A 12,640-nucleotide genomic window follows, 5' to 3' on the forward strand; every position below is an offset into this window, starting at 1 on the left:
ACACTAACAAAATGCCACGTTGCTCACATGCAGACGCTTCGAATCCCTGGGGCGCCATCTGTCCTTGTTCGGTTATGCAGAATGTTTCGAAATTCAAATCCTCCCGCCTAAATTCTTTTTCGATATATGGCAACGTGATCTTTAGTGAGAATGCCACGAAATACGCTAAGCTTCAGTACTCTTTGTATTTCGAAAAACACTTAAGTCTCAAAGATAATCTATCTCGATTCAGCTTCGATTTCAATCATCTTCATCATAAATAACATCCTCAGAAATGGCCGTAAAAACCATTTATTCTCAAGAATGGCTGTCGAAAGCCATCTTCTTCTTCAAACTCTAATTCTTCAAGAAGCATATCCCTCAATCGAAATCTCCAGCTAACAAGGGAGTGGTATCAAACAAAGGGTTAGCTTCCATCATCTTTCACTCAAACCTTCAAAACTCCCTAGTTGAGTCCCACCTAGGTTAGTCTCCGTCAATAAAAACCAATTCCCCAGTAAGTTCAAACCTGGGTCTTTCCCTGCTTAACAAAAGCACAATCCTCAGTAGAGTCTAAGATCCTCTCAAACTCAAAAGATCGCACACTGGTAGATCTTCCCCCCTATTTAAGAGTCAGCCTCAACCTTGGGCTTTGTACAAGGAAGATACTCCCCTTAGAGTCAAAACTTTACTCATAGGTATTCCCCTATTCAGTGTCAGCCTCAACCTTGTGCTTTGTACAAGGCAGATAATAGAGTCTCCACAGTGAGTCCTTCCCCATCAATTAGCCACAATCTTGGGCTTTGTACAAGGCAGATAAATATCATTTCCATGTGTCAAGAGATTCCTAACCTTCAGGATCTTTTCCCTAGAGAGTCAGCCACAACCTTGGTCTTTGTACAAGGCACACAAAATAGAGTCATCCATACTAAGTTTCCTCAAACAGTCAGCCACAACCTTGGGCTTTGTACAAGGCATAAAAAATAGAGTCTCCCTAGGTAGAGTCAGCCACAATTCTGGGCTTTGTACAGAACACTAAAATAAATCCTTCAATCCATTAAATAAACACTCTCCAACTAGAGTCAGCCTCAATTCTGGGCTTTGTACAGAACACAAATTTCCTAAAGCAAAATTAATTTCCAGTGGGGTTGTCTCCCAGGGTCAATCAAAAAGCCTCAAGCTTGGGCCTCATACAAGCCAGCTAAAATCAAATATTTTATACAGTAAATAGATATTACTTATCTCTATAGAGAGATGTTTCTCTTATTTCACCACATTCAAACAAACAAACAAACATTTCAATTTTAATTTTAAACATTCTCCCATTTAGGACTTTGAAAGACATGCTCTGGCAAGTTAACCCAGGCTTGTGTAACTTTCCCTAATTTGGTTGAGAATCTTTCTTTCATTCAAGAGACATTTGACTGGTATACTTGCACATACACAAGTAAGGTCCCTCTCTTAATGAAATGAACTCAGTTTTTTTTCCTTTTCTGTCACTTTTAATGTTTGTGGTGGAATAGTAGAAATACCTCTCTATAAAGATGACTTCATGTCTCTTTACTGTAAACAGAGATTTAATTCAAGCTTCAACCTTGAGCTTCAAGCAAGGCACCAAAAATATTAATTTCCCTAATTAGTTCCCCGAACTACAAAAAGCTCTGACTTCCATTAGGGATATGTAGGCATGAGGTTCACAAGGAATCTCAGCGAGCTAATCAAAAACCAAAAATAGTATCTCTGCAAAAGCCTTAGGTTGTGCTCGATCTTCTTGGAGGCCTCTTCATAAAAGTATGAGGCCGATTCAGACCAAATTCGGGGCACATCACTCCGGAAGCCCCCAGTCACCAAGATCCAGAGGGGATGCCATCGATTGGGCTCCACCTTATCGATGTTTTTGGAAAGTAAAAATCTCATTAAGGGATGAGATCGGAAGAAGGCTGGAGTACCAGAATGATGGACTTTGTACATCATATGAAAGAGGGCCAAGAAGGCTCCACTCCTACAGCTGAACAAGCTACCTGAAAGGATATTAAAATCAGCCAAGAAAAGGGATGGATTTCAGCGGGTTCTCGGTCCACGACCACTAGGAGTTCTCCCACCAGAGGAGGAGCGGGGAGCTACAGCCCATAGTTCAAGCACTCTAGGTAAATTGCTTGGGTTCCTAAAGAACTAGAACGACGGTCTTGAATCGGAGCATCAATTACTTCATCTAGTAAAGGGGTCCTAATAAGTAGGTCCTCGGGGATCTCATAAAAACCCCGGATCATATGCAAGTGATTCTTCTTCACCCGACATTTACCTGACTTGCTCCTTATTACCTCTAGAGACTGAGAGGAAGAGGTACCTTGGGTCTTGGCTGGGGTCTTCTTTTTCTGCGGAAGGGGGGCTGGAGTCGACTGAGTAGGGGCACCCGCATCTTGACTCCCCGCTCCCTCAGAGGCCGGGATATAGCCCGAGAACCAATGGATATTGGTACCCTTGGAGGTCGGACAGCTTCCCTCCTGGAGGTTCCCGTCGATTGGGAGCCGGGGGCCCTCGGGATATCAAGCTGAGCAAGGGCAGCTGCCTCTTCCTCATCTAGAGGATTGACTGCTATAACAACATCAAACCATGAGGGATATTCGGTCTGGGATTTGGGAGGGCTTGACGAGGAGTTTGCCTGCGAAGGATCTGGCTGGTTAAAATGTTAAGGATCTTGACGAGAGGAGTCGCCAAGCTGAGTCACGAAAAAAGTGCGTTTAAAGGCGGTGGTTTTAGCACTCGCAAAAGGAGAAATGACAAATCCATAGCCGACGGCTACACCGCCGACTTGGGCTACCCTACGGCCAACTTGAATAAATTGACATACCTCTCGCATGCGATGGCGGTCGACACAGGGAATGCAGATGCGTTCGGTGTCCTTATCCATGCTCGGAGGAGGGTTGTTGTTGAAAAGGGGAAAGTCGCTGTTAAAGAGAGAAGACACGGAGAGGAAACGACAAAAGGAAAGATGAAAATGAGGAGGCAAATGACGAATGAGAAGTAAAAAAAGGAAAACTTACCATTTTATAGTGCCGTATGGGGTTCCTTCAGTATTCCCAGGCCATAAATGTGGAAACAAGTGGCAGGTTAGAGCATTGAATTCTTCATATCCCGTGAAATTTCAAAAGTTGGCGCCTGGTATTTAAAAGAATTCAAGGGGCAATTGATAAGTCCAAGTCTGGTACATGCCCATGGGCTAAACCAAGGTTTATTGGGTAAGCCCAATAAACGGCCTAAAGGCTAAATCCAGACACCTACTAACATGATGGTGACAAGTGTCATCATCTTAGGAGGTTGAATGGAAAGGCATTCTCTGTAAATAGGAGCCAGTCAAAACCTTTTAGAGGTAATGCTAAAACTTTTACTATAGCCTTAAACTCCCTAAATAAATCAATGACTTTATCATCGGAGTGGCTACGATCGACTTCGGTTGTGATCTAGGTACCCGGAGCTTACAACCACACATCCATATGGAGCACGAAGATAGCCATCTACATAAGGAGAGGAATCCGAGGTCCCGAGATCTTCCCCTAGTGAAGGGAAGAAGGACCACGGTTTATAAGAGAACAGACTCCCGAGCTCTGAGCCCCCGATGGGACAACCCGGGCAAAGGAACTCGGGGAACATCTAAGCAAGCAACCCGTACACACCCCCCGCAACGTATTGTAACATAACGAAATGAGGAACAAAGTCGCACTGATTAAGAAAAACAAGCCAGTTCATTGCCCGAGCTGGGAAAAAGCCAAGATCTTCTGGGACAAAATTCCCTCCAAAAGCGACCTCATCATATACCACTGGTGGATCTAGGGTAGTAATAATACTATAAAATTAGGATTGGATAAGTACCCTACATATATAGTTTTCGTTTTGAGTGTGATTAGTTTATATTAGGCTTATTGGCCTCGTTGCCTTTTTTGATTTATTAAGGCTGAAGAGTTCTTCCTAAAAGATTTGGTATCGAAAAATCCGTTGTAAGATGTTATAATATACTAGTTAGAGACTCGTGCTGTCGTCCGGGTACATTACTTGTGGTGTAGTATTTTTTAAATTGACTTAAAAATAATATTTAATATTTATTTTTATAACTCAAAATATTATTAACTAGTTAAGTGAATATTAATGAATAAAACATTTTTCAATAAAACATTTTTCTCTCTGAACAAAATATTAACCAAACCCAACGAAACCCATTATGCATGCATTTCAGCGAAACCCAGCGAAACCCATTTTTCAATCCACTCTCTGAACAATCAACGAAACACATTTTTCAATCCACTCCCTGAACAATCAACGAAACCCAACGAAACTCAGCAATGGTGACGACAACGAAGCTCTCAGTTCCTTTCACGAAGCTAATGCTTGTACTCAACTTCCCGTGACGACATTGGTAGAGAAACAAAGCTCTCTTCTTCTCCAACATCGCACCGCTCTCTCACTCTCATTTTTTTGAAACTGAGAGGACATTAGTAAGGAAGAATAGGGGTTTTATACTTTGAGCGAATTTGGTAGCTGAAGAATTAGGGTTTTATATTTTGTTGATTTTGTTGTGATATATTTCAGATTGATTTTGTTGATTTTGAAAGTGTAGACTCAGAATGGATAGTTGATTTTGTTGTGCTATATTTCAGGTTGATTTTGTTGATTTTAGGTTGATTTTGTTGTGCTATATTTCAGGTTGATTTTGTTGATTTCAGGTTGATTTTGTTGTGCTATATTTCAGGTTCATTTTATTGATTTTGTTGATTTTGAAAGTGAAGACTCAGAAGGGGTTTACTCAAGCATCGTTCGTTTAGTTTTGATTGAAAGGCAGGTATGAATCTGTGACACACATTATTATACAGTTTAGAGGAAGTTAGATTCTCTGTTGTTTGAAGATTCACATGATAACATAGGTATATTTAGAAGAGATAAAGCAAGTACAAGTTTCAAATCTATATACTTATAAATCATGTCTTAGAGTGAGGTTGTGTTCTTTGTGTACACTTATTGTTTTGAAATGTTAGACACCTTTGGTGTTCCTAATTGTGTAAGCTAGCAAATCCTTTTATTTTAACGTAGAATGTTAACATCCATTTCATATCTATCTGGTTGATTGGTTTTCAATTTTTCATCAATAAGCTGATTTCCTTCGCTTTCAAACACTACTCTGATCAATATGCCTTTTCATGTACGGTGTGTTTTAGATATACTAATGCATCCATGTAATGTACACAGAAATTAGAGTATCTGCCTAGAAACTGGACAGTTCTTGAAGAGAGAGAACCTAAGGACTGATGTTCACTTATGGTGAATTGTAAAATCTCAAGAATTCAAGTTCCTTAGCTCAATTTCTCGTGGTGTAATTTGCAGTGATGTCTTCTCACGATTCAGTAAGCACGGTGTTCAAATGTATGCAAAACGGAGCCGTTGATTTTCTCATTAAACCTGTTCGCAGGAATGAGCTAAGGAACTTGTGGCAGCATGTGTGGAGAAGACATACTGTATGTCAATATTCTTAGATTGTTGAAGCAACGTTATGTTTTTTATTGTCTTTAGTGTGGAAGTACTTATAATCCAATTTCTGTTTACTTCATCTACAGATTAGCAAGCCTCCTCAAAATATAACATTGGCACATGATAAACTTGATGTTGCTGAAGAAAACAATACTGCAAGTAATAATTCTAGTGGTTCTGTAGCTTCCACGCAGAAAATCGAGTGCAGTGGAAAAAATAGTGAGACTCCAGCTCAAGTAAGTTCTGCTTCTGTAAGCCATTAAAAAATCACTGAAACAATTTAATATTATTGTTAGATAAAAAGGTTTCAGCGTGTTAATTGTGAAATAGAAGTTACCTTGTATATGAGCTGATTTCATTATTAATGTTCTATCTACACTTTCAACATTAGGCTTGAGTAACGTAAAAAGACATACAACTACCGTTTGTAAACAATGCATATATGAAGCCACTCTCTTGTAAACTAGATGAAAATTTTCTCTCTAGACTATATTAAGCTCTTGAAGTTTCACATAGAAACTGCATGTTTTGGCAACTCTTGTGCAAAATACCTTTACTTGTACATCACCATTTTTGGAAGCTGATCATGGATCTTGAAAAATATGCAGGATATGTCCCAGCTGAAGAGTTCTTCGAGTTTGAGCAATACAGACCAGGTGAAGCACGAAAATTCTACCAAATATGAATGGGAGTCTACCGAGTATAATGACGAAACAGGAGGTATGTAACTTTCTCGTATAAATTTGTTCAATATTTTGGCCTTTATTTTGTAACTTGCTGACAATTAACATTTATTGCAGAGAAATCAGCTTTAACAGCACCTAAAGCTGCAGGGTGTGGCAAAATTTCAACAGGTTTAAGGCTAGGTCAAAGCTATGAATATAATGAAACAGAAAACCAAGATGAAGAAGGGTTAAGAACAGAGTTAGGCAAAGCCAATCCTCATGTTAATACAAAAATTCATCGACGCAATGATGAACTAGAAGAACATTCTGCTGGGGCTATTGACTTGATGGCTACTTTTGAGAATCTTCCAAAAAGCAGTTATGCAGATTGTAATTTCAACGGTGGTAACACAGCCAAGTTAGAATATGATACACAATTGGAACTTTCATTACAAAGAGATTATCCTGGCAGCTCATCTAAACCTACCACTGAGGAAAGGCAAAAATTGAATCATTCAAATGATTCTCCATTTTCTCGGTGAGCTCACTATTTGATTATGATTTTTTGAATTCTTATTGATAGCAAATAAACTAAACATATATTTCATAAAAAAATTTCATTGTGTGTTGACAAAGCAAGAAACTTTATTTGACACAATTGACTAATATAATTGGTTTCTGTAATTCTGCTTATGCCTGTTCTTTACCTGTTCTTTTCTCTGTCTTGTTTATGATGTTAAACATTTATAAATGGTTTTAAAAACCAGCTAAATTGTAGATATCATATGAATTAAAACAACATGGAGAATAAAAATTTAAAGTCTCCGGAATGGTAATATTTGTCAAACTTCTTGAGAGACAGCAGACATATTGGCGTGTTTATCTAAACTAAATTACTAAGTTAATATATGAATGAGAATTCAATTATGTTTTAATATCTAACATGAATTTTTAGATGACATCCTATTTATATTCTCTTTTATAATAATATATTTGATGTAGTTCAGGATAGTTTTTCTGATGCTGTGTAGCACATTAGATTCAAATTTGAATAACCAAATCATCCAATGCATTAAATGAATGAAATGAATAAATGAATGTAATTTGACAAATGTACAAGGTAATAATACCATGGAAATGAACTCACAATCTGAAACGAAACAACCCACTATTGACTAGTATATATTAATTTAATAAACCATAAAACTTTTATACAACCAATGGCCATGAATTTCATTTTCTCTATAGACCTTTCTGAAACATGCGAGTTTGTTGGTTAGAGATCTTATACTGTACAATCCCTTCTATGGTAGTTATACCCAATGTGTAGAAAAATACATTGAATCCTTATAGTCACCATCATATCTGAGTCTCAGCATCAAAATTTTAACAAGTTTCCAAAAGGCATTATGATAGCCACAATCATGTGTATCAAAACTCTTTGATATGTGACTTGCCATATCTCATTTGGTGAACTAGTGTCTCAGATTGCCCAATCTCACTGGCAGCCTTTTTATTCTTGTCCTTGACCAGACGAGCTTTGCACACAGCTTGTTGGATTTGTCTTTCATGCTCCTTGAGGATCTCTTCAAAATTAGCCTCTGGAGGCAGTAGGGGCCCAGAATAGTTTATGTGCCCATTTTTGGGAGCATTACCCTGCAATCACAAATAAAAGCAAGTCATTACTAGAGAATTCCAGTCAGTCACAGTGAGCATAAAAACTATTAAAGAAAAAAGGAACAGTCTCCGGAATGGTAATAAAAATTGTTCCATTACGTAGCGCCAAGACTTCTGGTGATACTGTGAATGAGAAGATTTTCCTTAGCAGGAGAGTTTGCAAAGCTGAGAATAATAACTTGGCGCTATAGCTGTGTAGGGTAGTGAAATTTAAACAGACCGTAATTTCCTACGATCCACAATTGGCAACTCCGTGGATAAGTGATTACAAAAGACTCGATAGTATTAGAAATGAAATCGCTAGAGATAAAATTGGGGTAAATTTTAGTGTAGAAAAGGTAGCAGTTTATTGTCTTATGTGGTTTGAGCATATGGATAGAAGAGTTGTAAAACTATTGAGCTTCAAATTGGCCTCAAGAACTACGATCCACAAAAGGATAAACATTTCAGCGGCTCCATCAAGTTGCCTCACATCCCTCGCCCTAAGATGAAGATTTGTATGCTTGGAGATGCCCAACACGTTGAAGAGGTATACATCTTCTCCAATTGTTGAACTAATTTGTGAATATTTGATTTCGTGCTGCAATGTTATATCTCAATTTAACGCTGCTTCATAGTTTATAGCCTTTATATGCTTTCTAATTGTTACGAATTTGTGAAATTTATTGAAAAGACACAATGCTTCTGAAGTTATATAGCCCAATTCTGTAACCATTGTTCACATAATTGTTGGCACCACCTTTAGGTTCAATAATTCTGGTTTGTTATTTTGTGCTTTAGTAGGAAGAGATTTTTCATGTATAGACATTAGTTGTGTTTGTGAATGTAGGATTAGAAATGCAAAACAACATCGTTGATCCTTCTAGAGTGCACATTAAGGAGCTGGATTGGTTAAAAAAGTGTTTGTAATGAGTTATTGAACAAAGTTACTATACTTGAAGTTACTCTAACAGTAACTTGATCCTTCTATTTTGATTATTGTTAATCTATTTATGTTGTTTCTGTTGAACCTTTGGTCAGTAGTTTCTGATATCAAACTTTGGTTTTATGGTATTAATTGCTTTGAATTTATGGTGTTAATTGCTTTGGATTATCTATATTGTCGCGTGTGAACATAAATCTTAATGAACTAAGTTTACGAACAAAGTTGAAATTTGAGAATTGAGTAGTACATCAAGCCTCATGGCATGGCCATTCACTGCATAGTTTTAAATTGTGCATTTCATATGCTACTAGGTTTTCTTTCATAATAACAATGAACATACTCTAGCATAATCTGTGTCATTTTGATTCTGAATAGTGTATAATCCGCATTTAAATTTGCTTTGTACTTGTATAAGTTGTTTAATGTTCTTTATTTTGGCTTTTATCTTTGGTATTGGGAATATCTTTATTGGGAATATTTCTTAGATTCTTAATCATCTAGTGGTATTATTAGCAATCTCTTATTCTTTGTTTAGAATTGGGGTGTTAGATCATAACATGGCTTCATCTTCATTGCATAGTCTCGATAACGTCGTTTGGACGACCTCCTAACTCAAATGTAGCTTTAGCATAATGTTGGCATGAATGAGATTCATACCTTGCTTCGTGCTTATGTTGATCACAGTTCACAAGACACAAACGATCATCATGGAGTGAAATCAAAACATTTACTCTATCCAGATCTTCAAGGTGGAGTTTCCCTGATGTAATGGTAAGATCAATTTAATGGTAAGAACGTTCATGACTTTTGATGGAGTTTCCCTTATTATACAAGTATGATCAATTTTTTCTCTTCGATGAAACTTTGGCAACTTTGAATGCGTGATTCACCTTGATGGCTTAACTTTGCAGTGACACTTGAATTATATGCGTCAGAATCAGTTATGAACTATCTATGATTTATTTGAATTGGGTTTTGTTAGAGTAAGTAGTACTAAATGATTGTGTTCAAAGTGGTTAATAATAATAGTAAGGTGTGAAGCTGAATCAGAATCAGTTAAAATGATGGACTAAGGGTGCAGGCCAGAAGCTGAAATTGCTGCTCTCAGGCATGAACTTACACAAGAAGTTGTTGCTTGGTATAAACTAACCATCCTAATGTCACAAAAGGTAAATTTCTTTTCTGTACCTTCAACTTTCTCTTGTTGCCATTGTTGATTGTTCTTGGGTTCTATATACAACTTACTAATTTATATCTAAGTAATTAGTCGGTAAAAAAAATCAAAGTAATTACTATAGTTGAAATATTGAAAACAGTATTACATGATTAAACTATTTAGTTGCCTAAGGAATGAAAATTCTATTTAGTCAAATATACATAATTGTGTTTTTAATTAAATTATTTCAAATAACTAGTGGAAGACTGAAACTAGATAAGTTTAAGATACACTCTCACTTATGGCCAATATCCACGTTTAAGATACACTCTCACTTATGGCCAATATCCACTGAGAACTCAACTGAACCCCATTCACATCAATATGAAACTGCATGAGAATATGGCAGTTTTTAGTGAGTGAATGGAATAAAATAACTAACAATTTGGCAACTACATTGATCGTACATGTGTGCATAGTGTAGTTAAAAGCAAAGTATGACAAGAAATGAAAAAGGTGAGTTTGTGTTTGTTTATGTTTATGGATTATTTGCACAGGTATATATTAGAAAGGATAACTCAGTAGTCTCTTCTCATAGATATTGGAGTCAATCAACACAAGAGCCAGTCTCCTTGTTGGACCAAAGAGATTAATCTGTTGTGTATTAATTAACACTGAATATATTGCAGGCTCTGAGTGAGAAAGGCTATGAACTTGTTTCCGGTGGGACTGAAAATCATCTAGTTTTGGTGAATATGAAGAAAAAGGTAACCCGATAACTACTTTGACTTTGCTTGAGAAGATGAAGTCGGTGTACACGAATGTAGAAGGTCTTCCTCCGAATTGAATTGTGGAAAGCAATTGCTTCTCTAGGGCGTGGTATTTTGGCCATGGATGAATCCAATGGTACATGTGGAAAGCGGTTGGATTCAATTGGACTAGAGAACAACCGAAGCTAACCGTCAAGCATGGCGTAAAATTATATATGAAGAAAGTGTTATGACTTGATTAAAATATAATTTTTATGTGTATGATTTTATAGTACTTGAAATATTATGAATGCACATGATTTTGTATACTTTTGGTTAATATTAAAAATATTTTGACTTAGTTAAAATATGATTTTTATGTGTATGATTTTATAGTATTTGCAATATTATGACTGAAAATGAAATATAACTAAATAGTGTATATGAAATAGGGTGTAAATATATTTAAATATAATATAATTGTTCATTCATAAATGGCGCATTTACACCCGATTATTATTAAAATAGGGTGTAATTAAGAACGTACCTACACCCAATTTTAATTAAAACAGGATGTAATTAAAATGTAATTACGCCCAATTACACCCAATTTTTATTAAAACAGGGTGTAATTAAAACGTAATTACGTTCAATTACACCCGATTTTTACTAAAACAGGGTGTAATTAAAAATGTAATTATGCCCAATTACACCCGTTTTTTATTAAAACACGGTGTAATTAAAAACGTAATTACGTTCAATTACACCCGATTTTTTTTAAATCAGGGTGTAATTAAAAACGTAATTACACCCGATTTTTATTAAAATAGGGTGTAATTAAAAACGTAATTACGCCCAATTACACCCGATTTTTGTTAAAAATAATGGGTGTAAATGCGTTAGACATTTCTCACCCGGTGGATATACACCCGATTTTTATTAAAAATAATGGGTGTAAATTTAATAAAAAACAGGTGTAAATTAACATTTTTGTACTAGTGTGTGAAGTAAAGAAGTTTGACCAAATTGCATATTAAAATAGAAATTAACCATTTAAAAATTTTTTTACTAATTAGATATTAGTAGTATACAAATTAGGTTCTAAGTTAAAATAATTATCCATAAAAAAAGTTTAAGATAGATCAGAACACAATAGCAATAAATTAAGATAAGGATTGATTAAAAAAAATTTTATATTATATTGATACTATTTTACATTTCTATAAGCATAGAGAATGATTATCATGAACTAAGATTTTGTGTGCATAAAACATAATCTCATCTTTTGTCCTTTAGCCATTGCCTTAATATCAAATCAATGACAAAAACAAGTTCATTTAATTTGTTATAGCCTATTATGGATGAAAATACTTTGGCAATATTCGGAAAAAAAAATCATATTTAGGAGTACTATCGATATGTCATTCTTCTTTATTGCAAGGGAACACTACCACATGATTAAGAAGCTTAAAAAAACTACAAGATTTGCCAATTTACAATAGAACAAGAACTCTTGGACCACTATGTCTTTAGACATACGTAAACATTATAGTAGTACCTTGAATATTTTGTCTAGAGATGTGGCACAATGGGATAAATTAGAGAAAAAAATATATTACATTTGTCCACTAAACTCCAAAGGAAACTTGAAGAGAGAAGTTTAGGGCTCAAGAATCCTACGCCTATGACTTGCTCCTCTACAACCCAAACCTCACATCACTTTTCTCGCTTTTCATTTTAATTATAGACAACTACTAGTTAGAGCTCCGTGCTGTCTCCCAAGTACATTATTTGTGATGTAGTATTTTTGGAACGATATGAAAAATGTGAAATAAAGAAATTTGATCAAATTGTATATTAAAATAGAAATTAACTATTTAAAAAAAGTTTTACTAATTAGATATTAGTAGTATGAAAATTAGGTTCTAAGTTAAAATAATTATCCATAAAAAAAGTTTAAGATAGATCAAAA

General features: G+C 35.7%; 1 protein-coding gene across 1 annotated transcript; it reads left to right on the forward strand.

Annotated features, from left to right (window-relative positions):
- The first annotated feature begins 5,254 nt into the window (after positions 1-5,254).
- LOC131640011 (two-component response regulator-like APRR3) lies at positions 5,255-6,718 on the forward strand. Its single transcript, XM_058910429.1, has 4 exons — positions 5,255-5,483; positions 5,583-5,732; positions 6,105-6,216; positions 6,297-6,718. Exons 1-4 carry the CDS (start codon positions 5,355-5,357, stop codon positions 6,701-6,703), a joined length of 798 nt encoding a protein of 265 aa, XP_058766412.1. The 5' UTR covers positions 5,255-5,354; the 3' UTR covers positions 6,704-6,718.
- The last annotated feature ends 5,922 nt before the right edge of the window (positions 6,719-12,640 follow it).

This window comes from Vicia villosa, unplaced genomic scaffold (assembly GCF_029867415.1).
Source record: "Vicia villosa cultivar HV-30 ecotype Madison, WI unplaced genomic scaffold, Vvil1.0 ctg.002893F_1_1, whole genome shotgun sequence".
Lineage (NCBI taxonomy): Eukaryota > Viridiplantae > Streptophyta > Magnoliopsida > Fabales > Fabaceae > Vicia > Vicia villosa.

Excerpts from the sequence above, each read along its gene's own strand:
- LOC131640011 (XM_058910429.1), top strand. The coding sequence starts at position 5,355 with ATGTCTTCTCACGATTCAGTAAGCACGGTGTTCAAATGTATGCAAAAC. Across the intron at positions 5,733-6,104 it reads ATAGTGAGACTCCAGCTCAA|GATATGTCCCAGCTGAAGAG; the intron begins GTAAGTTCTGCT and ends AAAAATATGCAG. Across the intron at positions 6,217-6,296 it reads GTATAATGACGAAACAGGAG|AGAAATCAGCTTTAACAGCA; the intron begins GTATGTAACTTT and ends CATTTATTGCAG.